The sequence below is a fragment of the Triturus cristatus genome, chromosome 12 (genome assembly GCF_964204655.1).
Source record: "Triturus cristatus chromosome 12, aTriCri1.1, whole genome shotgun sequence".
NCBI lineage: Eukaryota > Metazoa > Chordata > Amphibia > Caudata > Salamandridae > Triturus > Triturus cristatus.
Genome location: NC_140595.1, coordinates 791970775 through 791992386, shown reverse-complemented (window position 1 = coordinate 791992386; position 21612 = coordinate 791970775). Strand labels below are relative to the sequence as shown.

Sequence of the window (21612 nt, the reverse complement as noted above, 5' to 3'; positions counted from 1 at the left end):
CTACAGGAGTGGCCATATGTCTTACTTCTTGCGTAGGGAGGCGCAGGAGACAGGAGGGGCCTTATGTTTTACTTCTAGTATAGGGAGGTGCAGGAGACCCTACAGGAGTGTTCTTATGTTTTATTTCTAGGGTACGGAGGTACAGGGAACCCACAGGAGTCTTCTTATGATTTACTTCAAGCATAGGAGGTGAATGGGCCCTACAGGAGTGACCATATGTGTTACTGCTAGCATAGGGAGGCACAGGGGACCAGGAGTGGCCTTAAGATTTAATTCTAGCGTATGGAGGCGAAGGGGGCCCTACAGGAGTGGCCTTATGTTTTACTTGTAGTGTACGGGGCAGCAGGGGACCCTACAGGAGGGGGTCTTATGTTGTACTTCTAGTGTAGCGGGCCACAGGGGACCCAACTGGGGTGCCTTATGTTTTAATTCTAGCGTAGGGAGGTGCAGGGGACAGGAGTGGTCTTATGATTTACTTCTAGCATGGATAGGCGCAGGGGACCCAACAGCAATGGCCTTATGTTTTCCTTCTAGCATAGGAAAGTGCAGGGGACCCTACAGGAGTGACCTTATATTTATCTTCAAGAATAGGGAGGTGCAGGGGACCCTACAGGAGTGGCCTTAGGTTTTAATTCTAGCGTAGGGGGGTGCAGGGGACAGGACTGGTCTTATGATTTATTTTGAGCGTAGGGAGGTAAAGGGGGGCCCTACAGGAGTGACCTTATGTTTTACTTCTAGCATAGGGAGGCACAGGGGACCATACAGGAGTGGCCTTAGGTTTTAATTCTAGTGTAGAGAGACGCAGGGGACAGGAGCGGCTTTGTTTTACGTCTAGTGTAGGGTTACGCAGGGGACCCTACGAGTGGTCTTATGTTTTACTTCTAGCGTACGGAGGTGCAGGGGACCCTACAGGAGCGGTGTTATGTTTTACTTCTAACATAGGGAGGCGCTAGGGACACTACAGGAGCGACCTTGTGTTTTACTTCTAGCGTAGTGAGGCGTAGGAGACCCTACAGGAGCGGCCTTATGTTTTACTTCTAGTATAGGAAGTTTGCAGGAGACCCCACAGGAGCGCCTTATGATTTACGTCTAGCATAGAGAGGCGCATGATACCCTACAGGAGCGTCCTTATGTTTTACTTCTAGCATAGGAAGTTTGCAGGAGACCCCACAGGAGCAGCCTTATGGTTTACGTCTAGCGTAGAGAGGCGCATGGTACTCTACAGGAGCGGCCCTCTGTTTTACTTCTGCAAAACCAAAGGAAATGATGGACGGAGTGTTGAACATTGCAAGCACTCACCCCCAGTCAACTGATCTGGGTTTAATCCATCACCGTTCTTTAGCCCACTCTGCCACCCCAGTTCAGACATGGCCATATGCAAATCAGTCTGACCCTGTGCCTCATGGGAACAGTCCAGCCCGAACTGCCAAGCCATTTCAAGCATTTCAGCCGTCTTCAGCCAGGCTACCTTGAATCCATATGTTTTACTTCTAGCATAGGAAGTTTGCATGAGACCCCACAGGAGCAGCCTTATGGTTTACGTCTAGCATAGGGAGGTGCAGGGGACCCTACAGGAGCGGTGTTATGTTTTACTTCTAACGTAGGGAGGCTCTAAGGACACTACAGGAGCGACCTTATGTTTTACTTCTAGCGTAGTGAGGCGCAGGAGACCCTACAGGATTGGCCTTATGTTTTACTTCTAGCATAGGAAGTTTGCATGAGACCCCACAGGAGCAGCCTTATGGTTTACGTCTAGCGTAGAGAGGCGCATGGTACCCTACAGGAGCGGCCTTATGTTTTACTTCTATCGTAGTGAGGTGCATGGTACCCTACAGGAGGGGTCTTATGGTTTACGTCTAGCGTAGAGAGGCGCATGGGTCCCTACAGGAGCGGCCTTATGTTTTACTTCTAGTGTAGGGAGGCACAGGGATCCCTACAGGAGTGGTCACATTGCACACATTTCCATTGTTTTATTATAATCTTTGCATGGTTTTCTTAGACAAAAATATTTGCCACTATGACTGGTCTGTGTGGCGTTTCTTTGTGGGAGGGGATATGGCGTTTGGCTTAGCAAGGACACTCATTTGGTGCATGCATGGATGACCTCGCAGTTATAACCAAACAATATAAGCAGGGTATCTTATGCCCACTTCTTGGATAGGAGCCTTTACCGGATAACCAGGTTAGCTAGGCAGGTTTGACACAGCAAGTGCTAGGATGGAAGACTGCACAGGATAATCTGGTTAGCTCAGCAGGGACTAGGACAGATTAGTGGCTCAATAGATGATTTCCATGAAATCTGTAGTCCGCTAAGTAAGAAATCTGTTCTGGTCAATGCTTGAATGAAAGACTTGGATATCTGAGTCAGTTGACACAGTGAAACTGGGTTAGCACTTCAAGGACCTCACTGGGGGAGCGGGTTAGCTAAGCAGGGCTGAGCACAGTTGCTGCATGAATCGGTGACCCCTTGATGAACAGGTGCCACCAGTTGTCATAGTTAATTGAGCAACAGATGTTACAAATGTCATGTTTTTGTATATGGTACTGATGGCCAAAATATATTTTTACAAAATGTATAAAACACTGATGCAGTGGCATGCTACAATCAGGCCAAACACAACATGTAAGTAATAGTCACATAGATAGTAACTCAGAGGCTACCTCAACAAAGATTGTGTAGTAGTGAAAGACTCCTCTGAGCAGGAGTTTGGGTAAAATTGAAAGAGTCACACAGCAAACACAAGCACGGTTTCACATGCCAGAACAGAGGGTAACCAACAGCTCTAACTCTGGATTTGCCTCCTGGTTGCCTTCTACCTCTTTCTCGTCTTACCCTTCCTTTCTTGCCTTGCTTATCATTCTTTTCCTCTCTTCTTGTCACAGTTAATGTGTGAGCTGGGAAACAGCACCATCAATCGCATTTACGAGGCGCGAATCGACGAAATGACCATCAAGAAGCCCACTCCGAGCTCCACTAGGTGAACTTTCCTCTCGCTTCCTATCGTAATCACTAACCTGGACATACACAATGCATAACTAGTACTGTAGACTAGTTGGGACACTGTACACATGCCGCTGAGAGCAGAGCAGGTTGATCTTGGCCTTTTTTTCTCTGTAATCTGGCAGCATAACTTCACTAGTAAAGTCACAGAGCCAATTTATTTTCTGTTAATATAATACTTATTCAGTTATGGCCTTCATGATTGTTCTTAAAATAGCTTGCACATTACGCATCATACAATCATTACGAGTTCACAGGCGATTAAGAGACTCCTAAAAATAGACCTATCCTAATAAAAAGTTTGAGCTCAGCTAGGCTTCTCTGTACTTTACACTGAGGACACTAGGCATTAGCCATGAATATGCAATGGTGATTTACACCAATCAAATAACAGGTTAGACACAACTGGACTGTGAATGAAATGACCAATTCTGCTCAACTAAAACTGTCTCTCTGAAGGGAGTCTTCAAGAAATGTTTTAAAGCTTTCTAATTTTTGAAAGATAAATTCACAATTCTTAACTTTTGTTTTCCTTCAGTATTTATTGTGTGCTGATTGCATAGTAAGAGGGTGATTTGAAGGGTCACCTGCCTTGCTGGGAATGGACTCCCTTATCCAGGACCAGATTTAAACTTCTGCCCTTCTCTCCCCTGGTGAACATCTGTTTCTCTCTATCAACCCCCAGGAGTGAGAAGGAGTTGTGGATCCGCGCCAAGTATGTCCAGAAACAGTTTATTAACAAGCTTCCAGAGGCGGGGACACGACCCCTCAGAAATCTGCCACGACGGAGCCGGGGGAACACAGTGGACAGACCAATCACCCGTCCCATGGACCGACCACCAAAGCCACCCCTGAAACCCAAACCGGGGACTTTATCCAGCCTTCCAGGTGCGTGTCTACTCTCCCAGGAAAACATGGGGTGGGGAACAGGTCAGATGCACACCCTTTGGGATGAGGGTAAAATACATAAATTGGTGCATGTTGTTCTACAGTACGTGAAAGGAACAGCAGAAAAGGCAAGAAACTGTACTGTCTCAGTGAATTTATCACCTACAGAACATGAGGGCAGTTGGCTCTCAGGAGGATCTGGTGGCAGAGACATATGTAAATGTAGCGTCTCCTAGGAAGTGGTGAAAGAAGTGGAAGTAGGAGTTTGGTACTTAAATGAGTGCATCTACTAGGAAGAATGGGGACATGTGGCTTGATATATATGTAGGCTTTCCTGTTTTCATTTTTGATAAATTCTGGTGGTTTTTTTCCAGTGTTTTCAAGTGATTTTAATACCTTAAACAGTGGTTATACATTTTCGCGCCATTAAAAATCACAGAAACAGTGCGTTCGAGGCATATGAGCTGTAGATTGTATACTTGTGCATAGATCGCCATCTGGTGTTGGCCTCGGATGTTTGCACTTTGTTTTTGTCCTGTAAGAAGTCTTTGTAGTCACGAGGTAGGTAACTCCTCCTTAGGATGATAGCGCGCATGGGCATCGAATCCATCTTCAGATTGTTTTTTTCCGCCATCGGGTTTGGATGTGTATTGCTGCGCTCCGGTTCGGGATAGTCTTCAAATCTTTTGACGCGCAATCATTCCCCTCGACGATATGTTTTGATCGCGGTTTTCCCCTTCGCGCATCGCTGAAATCCAGCCACTTCAAACGAGAGCTTTGACGCGGGCCGCAAGGCCTACCCGCGTCGACCACGCCAGCAGTCGATGGAACGGACTCCATTTAAAAAATGCCCCGGGTATGGTGCTAAATTTCCACACGCAGACCTACACAAGGTTTGTGATTTGTGCCTATCCCCGGAGCACGAAGAAAGCAGCTCCAAGTCCTGTCGATCATTCCGATTGAAGAAAACTATTTGTGACCATCGGGCTCGAGGTCACGAGATGAGACTCGGCATTAGCCCGGTGCCGGACATCTTTGGAGAACAGTGTGACTCCTCAGTAGCGCCGATCAAGAGGAAGAAATCTCCGTGTCTGAAGCTGACGACTTCGACATGGAGGAAGACTCTCACATCACTTCAGGTCAACGAACTGTGAGTAACAAGCCCCAAATCACCGAAAAACCCACGAAGGCTCCGATTCTACCTTCGCCCTCTGGCCTAGGGAATCACCAAAAACATGGTTCAGATGCTCCACCCTCCGGCCTGGAAACCGAAAGACAAAGCCTCCAGCTTGTGATCGAGTGGTCCCCACAGTACCGAAACTCCATCTCCGGCACCGAAAACCAAATCCAAGCATGGAACTGATGCCCCGATACCGGCACCAAAGTCCTCTTCTGCACAAAAAGACTCCGGCCCGAAACATCATAAACCAAAGATTTCGGAACCGGCAATAACGAAGCCCAAATCTTCGGAGCCGAAACCCAAAGGAAAGCCTTCAGATCCAAAAGTTAAAGACAAACCTTCGGAACCAAAAGTTCCAAAAGATTAACCTTTGCCGTATAAACAACATGCACCAAAGGTTTTGGAACTGAAAAAACAGACTGCCCATAAAATGCCCTCTGAAACACCCAAAGAGAAGGAATTACCACCTAAAGAACTTCCTTTACAAGAACCAATGGATCCCAAGCAAAAGAAACTGCATATAGAACCAACAACTGGACATCTTGTAGCAACCCTTCCTAATTAACGAAAACAAGACCGGCTTCGGTGCCGTATGCTTTGTCGGCGCCGGCTCGGTAGTGGTTCTGGGTTTGGCAACGTGCAGTTTTGCAGTGTCTTTGTCCGATGGAACCTGTTGTTATTTTTTTTGGTTCCGAGGTCTTCGGTTCCGAGGTCTTCGGCTTAGAAGAATGGGAGTCAGGGCCCTTTGGTGGCCGTTTTTAGGTCGGCTCCGAGGGTGTTGTCGGTGCCGAGGAACCGGTGCTAGCCTTTGACGCCGAGTCCTTAGATGTCGAAGCAGCGGTCGGCGTGGATGAGGAAGAGGATGTCTTCTTTTTCGGTGCCTGTGCATGTTTTTCGGCAACGAGGGTAGGCTGACTCGAGCCCGAGTCACCTAAAGGCTTAGCAGGCTTCTTTACCAGGCCCGAAGGCGGGGCATGGGAAGCAGTGTCACCGTGTGCACCTGGGCCCGAAGGTTAAGATGGTACCGAAGCCTTTTTTGATAGCGTCAAGGGGGGGTTGGGGGTCGGGGTCAACGTCTGTACTCACGGCCCTCTGAGCTGGAGTGATGTCCTCGACATCGGAGTCATCTGCTTCGGAGGTGCTGATGATGCCTTCTTCGACCCGACCTTGCTCTGGAACATCGACGCCTTCTTGGAAGCTGTCGTCTGGGATCGAAGATGATGAGTGAGCCATTTTGTTTTCTAGCTCGTCTGTCCCGGATCATCGTCTTGGAGCGGATGGAGGCGCAAGCTGGACAGTCTCTGGCCTTGTGCTCCGGTGAGAGGCAGAGGTTGCATACCTCATGCAGGACGGTGTGGGGAAACTTCGACCCACATTGAGGACACTTTTTAATTGGCGTCCTTTCCATGAGCTGGAGATGACCGGAATCGAAGACTTCGAAGTTTAAGAGTCGCGTGGACTGGGAAAACGCAATCAAAACAATACCGTCGAGAAGGGAAGGATTGCGCGTCGAAAGAGAAAACCGTTAACGGTTCCGAACTGGAACGCGAGAACACATCCGAGCTCGATGGCGGAAAAAAACAATCTGAGGATGGGGCCGATGCCCATGCGCACTATGATCCAAGGGAGGAGTCACCTACCTCGTGACTTCCAAAGACTTTCCAAGACTAAAACAAGTGCAAACATCCGGGCCCAACACCAGATGACGATCTATGCATAGTGTGTAGATCTGCAGCTCTACATGCCAAAAACAGATGCATACTGGTAAGTAGCATATTCCTATCAGAGGAACACCATATACCTCCCAAAAAGAGGAAGGACGTAGGTACTAACCTCTCTCCCCCTTACATACCTCCCTCTCCTCCACCTATTGATCCTAACTTACTAATATCTCCATATAACTCACCACTACCTCATTTCTCCCCTGACTCTCTTGGGGATAATGACACAGATGACGATACTAATACAGAAGGGGACGGAGATAATGACCATCACACCATACCACAAGACCCAGATCCATGGGACGATTACGATAAAGACCCAGACAATACTAATGATCCGGACCTATATCCCTCCAGACCATCACCACCCGATGATGATATAGGATTCGCACAGCTTATCAATAGGGCTGCTCTATATCATGGGGTAGAATTACACTCTGACCCATTAGAGGAGGATTTCCTCATAGAAACTTTCGCTGCATCCCAAAAAATCAACTAATACATTGCCTATGTTAAAAGGCATGCTAAAGCATACTGATGAAATATTGAAGGACCCAGTTAGAGCACGAATCCTCACCCTAGGAGTTGATAAAAAATATAAAGCTGCTCTTACGGACCCAGTTTATATTGGAGGTCAAATCCTCCTGGACTCCCTTGTTGTATCTAATGCCCGCAAGCAAGCCAATTCACAAGCCCCAGGCGACGCACCTCCTACTGATAAGGAGTCAAAGCTCATAGACGCGTCAGGAAAACAAATTGCATCCCAAGCTGCTAATAGTTGGCGTATTGCCAATGCGGAAGCCCTCCTGGCACGCTATGACAGAGCGCATTATGATGAACTGGAAAAGCTAATGCAGCATTTACCAGATCAATACAAGGGTAAAGCCAACGACCTCATTCAAGAGGGTAAATTAATTACTAACACCTCTATAAAATATGCACTTGATACCGCTGACCCAGCATCCCGTGGCATTAACACCAGCATCTTGCTACGCCGACATGCTTGGCTTCGAATCTCAGGATTCAAACAAGAAGTACAGTCAGCGATACTAAACCAACCCTTTGACCAACAACATCTTTTTGGACCAAATGTAGACTTGTTAGAAAAAATTAAGAAAGATACGGAAACTGCTAAATCTATGGGAGCCCTCCAACTGCCCTCCACCAGAGGCTCCTTTTGTCGCTCATTTTGTAGGGGCAGCTCCAACACAATTTCATCAGAGAATAACTCCTCTACTTACAAAAACCAAAATCAACCTTCCTCCCCCCGGGGGTACAATCGAGGAGGATATGGAGGAAACAACAATAGGGGAAGAGGTAAAAATAATTCCACCCGCACTTCTCCTGCAAACAAACAGTGACTTCCCTCTGCTTCCCCCAACCATTCCACTCCTGTCGGGGGACGCCTCTCAAATTTCCTACATGTCTGGAATTCCATTACAACAGACAAGTGGGTAAGACAAATTATCCAGTATGGTTATTGCCTGGAACTCACTGGTACTCCACCAAACTTTCCTCCCAGAGACCGCCCAATGGCCTCCGAACATCTCCCTCTTCTCGAACAAGAGGTTCTCTCCCTGTTACAAAAACATGCAATAGAACCAGTCCCTTTGCCTCAAGGCACAGGAGTGTATTCACTGTACTTTCTAATGCCAAAAAAGGACTGCTCTCTCAGACCAATACTGGACCTCAGGCCATTAAATCTATACATTCAGTCAGACCATTTTCATATGGTCACTCACCAACAGGTACTCCCACTACTCCGAGGCGACTTTCTATCCACTCTAGATTTAAAGGACGCCTACTTTCACATTCCCATTCACTCCGCTCACAGGAAATATCAGGTTTGTGATAAACGGACAACACTACAAATTCAAAGTCCTCCCATTCGGAGTAACCACAGCACCCAGAGTCTTCACCAAGTGCCTCGCAGTAGTAGCGGCTCACTTAAGAAGACAACATATTCACGTTTTTCCTTACCTGGACGACTGGCTCATAAAAGACAAGTCAGACAGCAGCTGTGTTCAACACACATGCAAAACGATACACTTGCTGCACGATTTGGGATTCACAATCAACCTCTCCAAATCCAATCTCCAACTGTCCACAAGACAACAATATCTAGGAGCTACAATAAACACTTCAAAAGCTCTAGCATATCCCAATCCAGTCAGCATAAGCACCATACAAGCCTCCATACCAAAATTTATGCCTCAACACTCATTACCAGCATGAGTGTTCATGCAGTTAATCGGGATGATGGCTTCTTGCATTCTCATCGTCCCTTACGCAAGACTCCAGGTGCGTCCCTTACAGGAGTGTTTGGCCCGTCAGTGGAACCAGGCTCCAGGTAAGAAAACAGATCTGGAGTTGGTGGACAGCCGCACACATCGCTCTCTGCCGTGGTGGAACACTCAAAACCTTTCCAAAAGGGCGGCCGTTCCTAGACCCGGTTTAACAGATAGTGCTAACAGACGCATCGCTCACCGGCTGGGGAGCTCATCTTCAAACCCATACCATTCAGGGCATATGGACCCCTCAACAAAAACAATTCTACATAAATTATCTGGAGTTGCTAGCGATCTTTCTGGCACTAAAATAATTTTCAATTCCACCTAGTAGGCAAAGCTGTCCTGATCTGTACAGACAACATGACGGCAATGTATTGCATACAAAAACAGGGGGACACACACTCTCTGCAGCTTTCACACCTAGCTCAAAGCCTATGGAGATGGGCCATTCCTCAAAACACACATCTCCTTGCAGAACACCTCCTAGGGGTACACAATCAGATTGCAGATCTGCTCCATCATCAAACACAGCAGATCCACGAATGGGATCTTCATCCTCAAGTTCTGCTTCCATTCTTTTATATGTGGGGCCACCCAGAAATAGACCTGTTCCCCACACACCAAAACGCAAAATGCCCAAGCTTCGCATCCAGGTATCCACACCCATTGTCCAAAGGCAATGCGCTATGGATTAACTGGTCAGACAAATTTGCTTACGCTTCTCCGCCTCTCCCGCTCATTCCCTTAGTGGTTCGGAAGCTCAAACAGCATTCCCTCAGAACGATCCTGGTGGCACCAACATGAGCCCGACAACCATGGTTCACAACCCTCTTGGAACTATCAGTAGTTCCTCATCAAAAGCTATGCCTCTCACCCAAGCTTCTCACTCAGAACCATGGAGAGAGAAGGCATCCAGATCCCAATCAACTCAACCTTGCGATCTGGCACCTGAAGTCTTAGAGTTTGGCTACCTCAGTCTCCCGCCAGTCTGCATGAACATCATTAAACAGGCTAGCCTTCCTACTACTAGAGCTTGCTATGCCGCGAAGTGGAAAAGATTTGTAATTTACTGTACCAATAACAAAATCAACGTACTAGATGCTTTTATTCAAAACCTCATCTGATACCTCTTGCATCTACAACAATGTAACCTAGCCTATACATCCATTAGACTACATCTTGCTGCAATAGCAGCCTATCTCCAAAACAAACATTTGTCTTGAGTACCAGCTATCAAAGCATTTATGGAAGGACTCAAAAGAATAATCCCACCTAGAGTTCCACCCTCACCAATATGAAACTTAAATGTGGTCCTTACCAGGCTCATGGGTCCCCCATTTGAACCTCTGCATAAATGCAAATTTCAATTTCTCACCTGGAAAGTAGCTTTCCTGGTCGCAAGCACCTCTCTCAGAGTCGGTGAACTCCAAGCATTAACCATACAAGAACCATTTCTGTCTCCTTTACACCGTAACCAGTCTGTAGAACTCCCAGTGTTTTTCCATCTACCGGATTCAGTAGAAGAAGAAGCTCTTCATTCGCTAGACTTAAAAAGAGCAATACTTTACTAGATTGAAAGAACAAAATCCTTTAGAAAGACTAAAGAACTTTTTGTAGCTTTCTCCCCACCTCATAAAGGCAATCCAATCTCAAAAACAGGGATTGCAAGGTGGATTGTTAAATGTATTGATACATGCTATGCTAAAGCTAAACGCACATTAACCATTCCCCCTAAACCTCACTCCACACGTAAACTAGGGGCATCTATGGCATTCTTAGGGAACATTCCCCTAGATAACATCTGCAAAGCAGCAACTTGGTCTACACCACACACGTTCACAAAGCACTATTCCGTAGACGTGCAAACAAAGCAACAAGCTAACGTGGGCCAGGCTGTATTAAGAACACTTTTTCAAACAACTGCAACAGATACAGGTAGCCACCGCTAAGGAGGTAACTGCTGTATAGTCTATGCACAAGTATACGCTCTACAGCTCATATGCCTCAAATGGAAAATGCTGCTTACCAGTATGCATCTGTTCTTGGCATGTAGAGCCGAGATTCGTATAAGCCCACCCGCCTCCCCGGATACCTCTATCTGTTCCAGTACTATCTTACTTAGATACATTACGCATGGACATCTTTTGCCATTTCTTACTAACTCCATCACAACCCTCCATGGCAAAACAATCTGAAGATGGAGTCGATGCCCATGCGCACTATCATCCTAAGGAGGAGTCCCCTACCTCCTGACTACAAAGACTTCTTCCAGGACCTAAACAAAGTGCAGACATCCGAGCACAACACCAGATGGCGATCTATGCACAAGTATACAAATCTACAGCTCAACATGCCAAGAACAGATGCATACTGGTAAGTAGCATTTTCCTTTTCCGGTGTTTATGGAACATTTTGATTTTATTATTGCTTGCTTTCTGCACTGGTAGTGCATGGTATATATACAGTGTATGTACAGTGTAAATGAGGTCCAAATAAATTTTTACAAATCAAACGTATCGTAGTACACCATACAATACTTCTTCAGTGAGCATTTGGTCATGGACGCTCGCTCTTTCCTTCACATGTAACCTATATTCTGTGAAAAGGCCCTCTCAACGTTGGCACTTGAGATAGGCAACACCAAAATAGCCAGTATACAATTTGCTCACTCTGGCCACTGACATAGCTAACAACTAACACGAGATGCTCAGTCTATTAACAATGAACAGATAACCACTGGAAACTGTGAAAAAATGTTCGTGAAAAGATATTTGTGAGGAAATTTGATCAGATAGTTTGCTCATCACCCGGCAAGAGTATAGAGTCCATCAGTCCACCCTTATTGGCGGAGCTTCGTCATCTGGAACTCTAGGAGAACTGGGTCTAGGGCGGCAGGCCCCACTGGGTACCTGACCCTTATGCTCCTGGAAGAACTCTTGCCCAGATGTATGTTCCTATTATATGAACTCCAATAGCGTGCAGTGCTCTAGTGTATGTGCAGATTAAAAATGACTACCGGGGCAAAAAAATATATTTATTAAGGAATTCTCCAATTCTCCAAGTGTCATATCTAAAATAACCTAATAGTCTTGAAAAAATATAGACTATTTCCTGGCTACGTCTAATGTGGTCGACATGTTTCAGCCGAGTTGGTCAATAGACCCGGCTTTCTTCAGGACCTAGATGAAAAATAAGGCTACTGCAGGATAAACACAAATCGTCCATATAAACGTGTAAGGCAATGCTCATAAAGAAAGTATAATAGTCCGATGAGTCTGTGGCAATAGCCACCCTACCAGATAAGCGGACCCAATACTTGGAAGGTAAGAGTCACCTCTTCTTTCCCAGCTTTGTGTGGGAGAACAACCTCACCTCACCCGGCTGACTGCTCGGAGATGGAGGCACCGCTCTGTCCGTCGGTACTTCAGGCTAGACTGCGACTTTATGAGCATTGCCTTACGCGTTTATATGCACGATTTGTGTTTATCCTGCAGTAGCCTTATTTTTCATCTAGGTCCTGAGGAAAGCCGGGTCTGTTGACCAACTCGGCTGAAACATGTCGACCACATTAGACGTAGCCAGGAAATAGTCTATATTTTTTCAAGACTATTAGGTTATTTTAGATATGAAACTTGGACAATTCCTTAATAAATATATTTTTTTGCCCCTGTAGTCATTTTTAATCTGCACATACACTAGAGCACTGCACGCTATTGGAGTTCATATAGTTGGAACATACATCTGGGCAAGAGTTCTTCCAGGAGCATAAGGGTCAGGTACCCAGTGGGGCCTGGCGGCTCAAGACTGTGGCCCTAGATCCAGTTCTCCTAGAGTTCCAGATGACGAAGCTCCGCCAATAAGGGTGGGCTGATGGACTCTATACTCTTGCCGGGTGATGAGCAAACTATCTGATCAAATTTCCTCACAAATATCTTTTCACAAACATTTTTTCACGGTTTTCAGTGGTTATCTGTTCATTGTTAATAGACTGAGCATCTCGTGTTAGTTGTTAGGTTTTGAATGGGGATTGGAGGTGGTTCAGTCTTTAACCTCTTCAGTGCCCCGCCCTTTCCACGCCCTGTGCCGGGCGTTTCATTAGCGGGCGGGGTTCATGACGAGATAGTCTCGTCATGGGCACAGCGCAGCCGCGCTCCATGACGAGACTATCTCGTCATGGGCACTGAAGGGGTTAATTAATTTCCCTGTGACCCTTATTCATATAGTGTTGTTGGTCACTGACATAGCTATCCATGCCCATACTGGTGCACCTGAAAATTGTGATTCTCTGCGACAGGTTCTGCAACATATGCGTTGAACTGGGTGCATATGCCCTCTGTTATTGAAGAGGTCAAAAATGAGGCAGTACTTTCGAAACTCCAGAGAAGATTTCCCTTTACGGAAGAGATCTATAACTTGTGCAGAGTACCACAGTGAGGCTTCATTGACTACAAATGCCATGGTTGGTGAAGGGCTACTTCTCATACATTGTAAAATAAAAGTTCCTGAATTGCCCCTCAACATTTCTCCGCTTACCAAGGGGCAAGCCCTCTAACATGGAATAAGTTGCAGTGCCAAAGTCACTGAAAGTGTCGCCCAGCCTACTCTCAAGGAGATGTTTCACATCTACACCAATTATGCTGAACACTTGGGAGACAAGGGTGTTTTCACACTCTAGTCTTTTTTATCATGTCTACTACAGCAGTCATGCTTTCCTGTAAAAATCTAAGAATGCAGCAGAGTGTACTTTTTTTCAAATCACTATCCATATGTGACTAAAGATTCTCACATTTTTTGCCTTTGGCATTATCACTCCGCAAAAGTTCTGTAAACAGTTCCCACATGGCTAATATAGCATCCGTGGCCTCTAGGACTGAGAACCACGAGCTAAGTGACACAATTGGGATGACTTTGTTTGATGGCACACAAAGCACAAAATGAGAAATATTTGCTATTTAGTGTCCGTGCATAACAAAACAGTGCACCAGAATCGACTAAAAAGTCAATAGCATTCTTCATTAACTCTGAAGTTTGTAAAGATGCTTTTAGCATACCATCTAACAAGTGGCAAGGATCTCTTACAGGGAAGCACTTCAGCTCAGATATCAAATTTGACAGGTCATCACACCGCTTTTTCATACACGTAGCTGAATCACTGCAAATGCAAACAAAGTCACTCCAGAATTTGTTGAACTTGGTAAGACCTTTTTGCAGCTGGATTCCAAGTGACACTGCGTTCCATGTTTTCCAAACGTCTGGTGTCATGTTTTCACCAGTATCCCAGATGCGTTGTGACTGCACTCTTTTCACATATACCGGTCACTATACCTTGCATTGAATGTTTAAAGCCTGGGGTGTTTGTTAATTCACCTACTATCAATACTGAGTCACTAGAAAAGGGGGCTTATGTATCAAGGGGTTTTCTTTTTGAAAATAAAAACCAAAGAAAACCAAAAGTGTGCCATATGGCACTGTCATGCTGACGAAGCCGTACAGTACACTTTCAATGCATTGACAGGAACGGCCATGATGGCGGCTACTTTCAATGCATTGACAGGAACGGCCATGATGGCGGCTACTTTCAATGCATTGACAGGAACGGCCATGATGGCGGCTACTTTCAATGCATTGACAGGAACGGCCATGATGGCGGCTACTTTCAATGCATTGATAGGAACGGCCATGATGGCGGCTACTTTCAATGCATTGACAGGAACGGCCATGATGGCGGCTACTTTCAATGCATTGACAGGAACGGCCATGATGGCGGCTACTTTCAATGCATTGACAGGAACGGCCATGATGGCGGCTACTTTCAATGCATTGACAGGAACGGCCATGATGGCGGCTACTTTCAATGCATTGACCGGAACGGCCATGATGGCGGCTACTTTCAATGCATTGACAGGAACGGCCATGATGGCGGCTACTTTCAATGCATTGACAGGAACGGCCATGATGGCGGCTACTTTCAATGCATTGACAGGAACGGCCATGATGGCGGCTACTTTCAATGCATTGACAGGAACGGCCATGATGGCGGCTACTTTCAATGCATTGACAGGAACGGCCATGATGGCGGCTACTTTCAATGCATTGACAGGAACGGCCATGATGGCGGCTACTTTCAATGCATTGACAGGAACGGCCATGATGGCGGCTACTTTCAATGCATTGACAGGAACGGCCATGATGGCGGCTACTTTCAATGCATTGACAGGAACGGCCATGATGGCGGCTACTTTCAATGCATTGACAGGAACGGCCATGATGGCGGCTACTTTCAATGCATTGACAGGAACGGCCATGATGGCGGCTACTTTCAATGCATTGACAGGAACGGCCATGATGGCGGCTACTTTCAATGCATTGACCGGAACGGCCATGATGGCGGCTACTTTCAATGCATTGACGGGAACGGCCATGATGGCGGCTACTGTCAATGCATTGACGGGAACGGCCATGATGGCGGCTACTTTCAATGCATTGACAGGAACGGCCATGATGGCGGCTACTTTCAATGCATTGACAGGAACGGCCATGATGGCGGCTACTTTCAATGCATTGACAGGAACGGCCATGATGGCGGCTACTTTCAATGCATTGACAGGAACGGCCATGATGGCGGCTACTTTCAATGCATTGACAGGAACGGCCATGATGGCGGCTACTTTCAATGCATTGACAGGAACGGCCATGATGGCGGCTACTTTCAATGCATTGACAGGAACAGCCATGATGGCGGGTACTTTCAATGCATTGACAGGAACGGCCATGATGGCGGCTACTTTCAATGCATTGACAGGAACGGCCATGATGGCGGCTACTTTCAATGCATTGACAGGAACGGCCATGATGGCGGCTACTTTCAATTTGAGAGAATGGTCATCTCTAAATCTGGAGTGTGGTTATTCAAAATACTCAGTCGCCATGATGGAATAACCACACGGTAAATCAGGCCCACGGTCACGCACTCAGTGTTTGTTCCTTGTCAAGAGCAGAGGCGTCCCTTCCTGTAACTCCTCGCCTTCTACCACTCTAGTATAAAACATTGAACCTGCTGTGGCCTTTCTCAGCAGACTGCAGTTGTACATTCACTCTTTTCCTTGTTTACTTTTCCTTTTATCTTCTTCTTCCTCTCGTTCCCTGCCACTTTCTTATGGCCCTCTTTTCACCATCTCTTACATAAAAGCATCCTTTCTTCTGCCTTTCCCTCCGTTACTTCCGCGCACTGACGTTTCCGACGTCCTTGGTCCCACCCATCATCTGCGCCTCGGTCTTCCTTTTCCTATTCACTCCCTTCTTCCAGCCTCACACTGTCTCCTTTCTCCCAGGCACCGGAAGCAGCGTCACTGGCAGTAACAGCAGCTTGTCATCTATTGGTTCTGCGCGAGGTAAGTCTTTAATGTTACTTAGAGCTCATTGGCTAGTCATGTAAATGACATTATTCATTCTTGTATAGTACTTAATAAAGGCGGTTTACCCAGTGCTTAGTTTGTAAACAAATCAAGTGCCAGGGCTCGCATCAGGAGGCCACTGCAGCGTGCACCACACATTGCCCCTGCAAGGCTGCCAATGATCATATCAACACAACTACAAATCCATCACACTCCTACATGTGTGACAGTTCAGACTATTCCAGGTTCCAAAGCTATACGAATGGCTTGAGGTAATAGTCATTTTTAATGTATGTTGAAGTAATAATTACCCGTTGTGGTAATCTCTAAATTAGCCAGACAGCGCCACCTTGTGGCAGACTGTCACAAGCACCGGTGTTGACCGTTAAGTGTCAGTGCCCAGCACTGGAAACCATTGTCTCAAATTATGCACTGGGTTTACCTCTTTCCGAGGTATCCAGTGTTGGGGTGCAAGGAAATTAAGGCACAGGGAAATGCAGAGAATTAGGAGTGTTGGTACAACAAAGGCACTGAGCAGGATGTGGGTACTTTTGTGAGCTGTTGTGCATTTACCTCTACTTCGTACCTCACTGTCTGCCTTTTCTAGAACCCCCAGAGGAGGAGCGAGTGGTGGAAGACCAGCGGAGCCTCCACCCAGGTGCGCTCCTGTACCACGCAGTGTCGCTGCAGTGCCTCCCCACCATGGCCGATGCTGTGGCACATGGAGCGGATGTGAACTGGATGAACAGCGCCGAAGAGAACTGGACGCCACTGATCCAGGCCGTGAATGCTGTAAGTTTAGGGCAGTGCTTAGTTTGTGCCAGTGTATTGGTGCTCGGGACTGGGATTATTTGTAAACACTGGCACATATTTGAGAATCCACCTCATGGTGGCGCTGTGTGTGTATTTTTAAGCAACGCACACTAGTGGACATTTAAACTATTGAATATAGCTTTAACCCCTTGAGTGCCCCGCCCTTTACCCGCCCTGTGCCGGCCCTTTCATTAGCGGGCGGGGTTCATGACGAGATAGTCTCGTCATGGGCACAGCGCAAACGCGGCCCTTGACGAGACCATCTCGTCATGGGTACTCAAGAGGTTAAAAAAATTATGGAACTAGAACTTAAAACCACAGTTAAAGTGACGTGGGTTGTGTCAGTAGCAGTGGACCTGTGAATAGTACATTGGGCCCTTCATTTTATCTAAATTAAGCACCGTTGACCACATACAGGGAAGGAATCCCTAGAGTGGACACACCCGAGTGGTAGTAGGGCAGTGCTGCGTGAGAGGTGCTTTCTGTTGGCGCTGGTCAGAGGTGATGGTCCGCATTAGAACCATGTGTGCTCCAGTGGTAGGTGTGTCAAAGTGAGATCTGAGAGTGATTTGAGCAGGTGAGGGAAAGTGGGCTCTGACATAAATCCACATCCAGGGGCGTAATTTGGTCACTGAGATTGGGGGTATGTGAACTTTAGACTTCCCAACACTCAGGCTGGCATATAATCTTAAAATACATTATAGGACAATCAGGGGGCATGAGAGGTGCCTAAGCGGCAGTGGAAAGGGAGAGGAATGTGGATTGGAAGGGGTAATGAGTGAGAGAAAAAACAATATTTTGTAAAATAATTACTATTTTTGAAGACCTTCAAAACAGAGCGGGAGTGAGCGTGTTTTTCTCTGTGTGCATGGAACAATTCCTCGTGAAATCCAATTGGCACCTCACCATACCCGACTGAAAGCAACTATAGCCAACTATTTTCTAGAAAACACATTTATAGGGGGGGGGGGGGTGTAACACCTGAAACACCCCCCTAAAGCGTACACCCCTGTCCACAACATGTTGCTTTGAAACATTTGAAGCACAAAATGCCCCTGAAGGGGATGCTAGCAATGAAGAATGGCATCCACTGGCCAAATAGAAACCCCATGGGAGGTCAAAGGAGCATGACCAATCGGGCATAACGTTGAAGATGGGGATGCTTGTGCGGGGACAGTGCATGCCCTCTGTGTGGGCCTGCAGAGCATGTTTCCAGCTGAAAGATTTTGATCCTCACCTCAGCAACATAATGGTTTCCTGTGTGCACAGGAGGTACTTTTTGTGACACCGATAAAGACCCAGAGCGAGGCTCTCTGGTCCTGGGGACACACCATGTGCACGCTCTGTCGAGTATGACTGCGGTCCTTCGCCGGGCTGTAGAGGGATGACCGTAGCAGGACACCATGCCTAATGGCAAGGAAGGCTTTTTTACCGGTCATTATTAGGGAGAGTTGTCTATAGAACTTGCCGCTTTTTAAACTGGGTCGGACAGGACCCTGCTACCCCGCCCTCCATGTAGAAGATGGATGCCGCAGGTGTGTAGTAGTAACCATGGATGGAGGGAAATGTGTGGAGCGTGTGTAGTACATGTCGACATAGCAACACTGGGTTCCTTTTTGCATCCTTACTGTAGCCAAGTGGTAGAGAAGATGCAGAGTTGGAGCGAGCGGATTCTGTTCAGCTCTTTTGAGACAATTCAAGCATCCTATGTAGTGGTGCAGACTGGGGCGTATTAAAGAAAGGAAACCTAGATCGCCTCTGAAGTGAAGGAGTTTTACACCTGCCCTTTCTTGGCCTATTTGGGATGGTTCCTCTGCACAGCTTAAGAAGTAGCTGAGTGGGACAGGCTGCCCTTTCTGTGCCGGTTTTCTAGGTTTGTCTTACCTGGAGCCTCCCACCTCTCCCCTCTCTTCCTGCAAACATCCTCTGACAATGACTATGGGCCTGGGCCTGATTAGGATTAGATAGAATATAATGGGATTTATATTTCGGCAGATGGGATGTCCTTCACCATTGTGACGGAGTAAACCGTCCACCAAGAACTAAATCAGGCTCTTTGTCTGGAGCAGACTGAATGGAATAAGCAAAAGAGCCGAAGTGCCCAGAGCTCAACCACTGGAACATGCAAACCCCATTTGCCACTAAAAAGATGATGCAAAGACTTAGGCTGCCAAGGTTTCTTTGCCCGAAACCTGGCTCAGAAAGAACAATTAAGTTCCCCTAGGCAAGTTAATGGGGTCACACCAGCTGTGCCCAAGAAACTCATTCAGCTCCAGGGTTGGGATAACTGTTGCCAACTCCCTTTACCAAGTTTGGGACCCATTACTTGCGGACTTCATCTAAAGACTGACCGGAGAATCTGCTTGGGGAATCTGCTTCATGGGAGAGAGATGACCAGTTGTTTGGAGGGGGCACTGGAGGTGCCTTGCTTGGGGAAGATGCTACGCAGGAGGTGAGGGGCCGCAATAGAGTGAGGCGGTAAGAGACGAAGACATCCACTGCTGCCTCCAGAAAGGACTATCACTGCTCTGTGGGGCATAGGGATCTGCAGGTGACCTCTCAGTGGGATTGGAACTCCGTACCTTAGTGAATTGAGGAACTTGTGCCCAGCAGAGTTCCAATGCTGAAGCACCAAGAAGTCATGAGTCGCTTAAGGAGGACTGGCCCGCCCTCTGCGGTGCTCCTCCCAAGAGTAGTCTAGCGTATCTGAGCATCTCGCTTCTGCCATTTAACTCTATCTCTTGTGGGGTTTTTTTGTATACCACCAACTGAGGGGCTGCACCAAGGACTAGGTTCTCACCCAAAAAAATGAAGGGCGGGCACCTAATGCGTTAGGGTGGTGATTTTGTATCTTGCCCGAGGAAGAAGATTCGAAGAGCTATGAAGACCGCAACGTCACCACCACCCTCGTCGCCGGGGACCGATGTTTCCTCTGCTCACCTCGCGTGAGTGCCAGACACCGGCCCGTGCCTCAGTCAGTTGTGTAAGGACTGGATCACTGCTTCTTGTGCTTCTAGGCCATGCAAGCAGCACATATATTGACATTCCCAGTCTGCTGCAGTCCGGTGCAGACTGCACCCAAGGTGGAAACTCAAAGAAGGTGCTGTAACATTGCACCCTACAAGGGGAGGGCACCATAAAAGACCTATAAAACATATACTTAAACTATCACAGGGTGTCACCCTCCCTTCCCCGACCTGCTGCTTCCTATCCCCTCACAGAGGCTCCCCCAGGAATGGATGGGTCAATGCATATTACCGCCAAAGATGTTCCTCAGATTACTACAGGTACTGTTTGCAATTAGTAGAAGAAAAGTCCTTTACCGGTTATGTACGGTAATTGCATTGTGTAATTTTCTTTTTCTGTAAAATCAAAGTATTTGACTGGATATTGGTTTATTGGCCGTTCATATAAATGTTTGAGTTCGGAGTCTCTAACCCTTTCACCACCTCCTTGTGCAAGCCTTGGACTGCCCAACTTTGCTACCCTGAGGGTCAAGTGCTAAAGGGGTCAAGCTCACCCTTGCTAGCACTTGATGCTTAGTTTTGGGTCCAATCGTTCAGCCCCAGCACACCAGGGATAAAAGGTTTGGATTGAGCCGATCACAGCCCCCGATTGCCCTGGGACTCCTGAAGAACTTCCCGCAGCTTGTGACACCTCGTTTTTCTAACAATGCTTTAGAAGTGTGAGAGAATATTACGCTGAGAGGTTCAGTGGGGAGCATGGAGGGATAGTGAAGACCATTACTATGAGAAGCACCTCAAGTGTAGATGGGAAATAACACACAAAGCTAGGGAGAGGATGTGGCGTAACGGCCAGAGTGTCTTACTTTGAAACTGAGGTACTGGGTTTGAGTGTCAGCGTTGGCTCAACATCCTGTGATTCTGGGCAAATCACTTCATCTCCCCGTGCCTACAAAAAATAAAAGTGTCCTTGTGTAATGTAACTGGTGCTCATGTAAAGCAATCCAATACCTTCGGGTGGAGTTCGAGCTATATAAAACTGAAAAAGAAAATAAAGAGCCCAGGAGAACATAACCCACTGAAGAGCTACCTCAGAACCACAGCTTTCCTGTTTCTTACCCGAACCCCAGCATGTCCTGCATGCTCCTCGGGTACCAGTAAGCCGAATGGGGAGCTATCGCAGCAGGGGATCACATGAAGAAGGAACATAGACGGTCGTCCTCAGCCTGCAGCCATTTACGGTCCCTGGAGACAGCAAATCAAGGAAGATGCTGCTCTTACAGCAGATCATCCTCTGCGGGTCTTTGTGAAGCGAGAAGCAAGGTAGATAGAGATTTCTTCAGATGGAGAAGGACAAGTTC

General features: G+C 47.0%; 1 protein-coding gene across 1 annotated transcript in view; it reads left to right on the top strand.

Annotated features, from left to right (window-relative positions):
* Positions 1 to 21612, top strand: part of ACAP1 (ArfGAP with coiled-coil, ankyrin repeat and PH domains 1) — a 240526-nt gene that overhangs the window by 204644 nt on the left and 14270 nt on the right. The window contains exons 16-19 of the mRNA XM_085637553.1: positions 2884 to 2978; positions 3687 to 3889; positions 16413 to 16472; positions 17083 to 17267. Coding sequence (XP_085493679.1) covers positions 2884 to 2978; positions 3687 to 3889; positions 16413 to 16472; positions 17083 to 17267 — 543 coding nt within the window. The remainder of the gene's footprint in view (positions 1 to 2883; positions 2979 to 3686; positions 3890 to 16412; positions 16473 to 17082; positions 17268 to 21612) is intronic.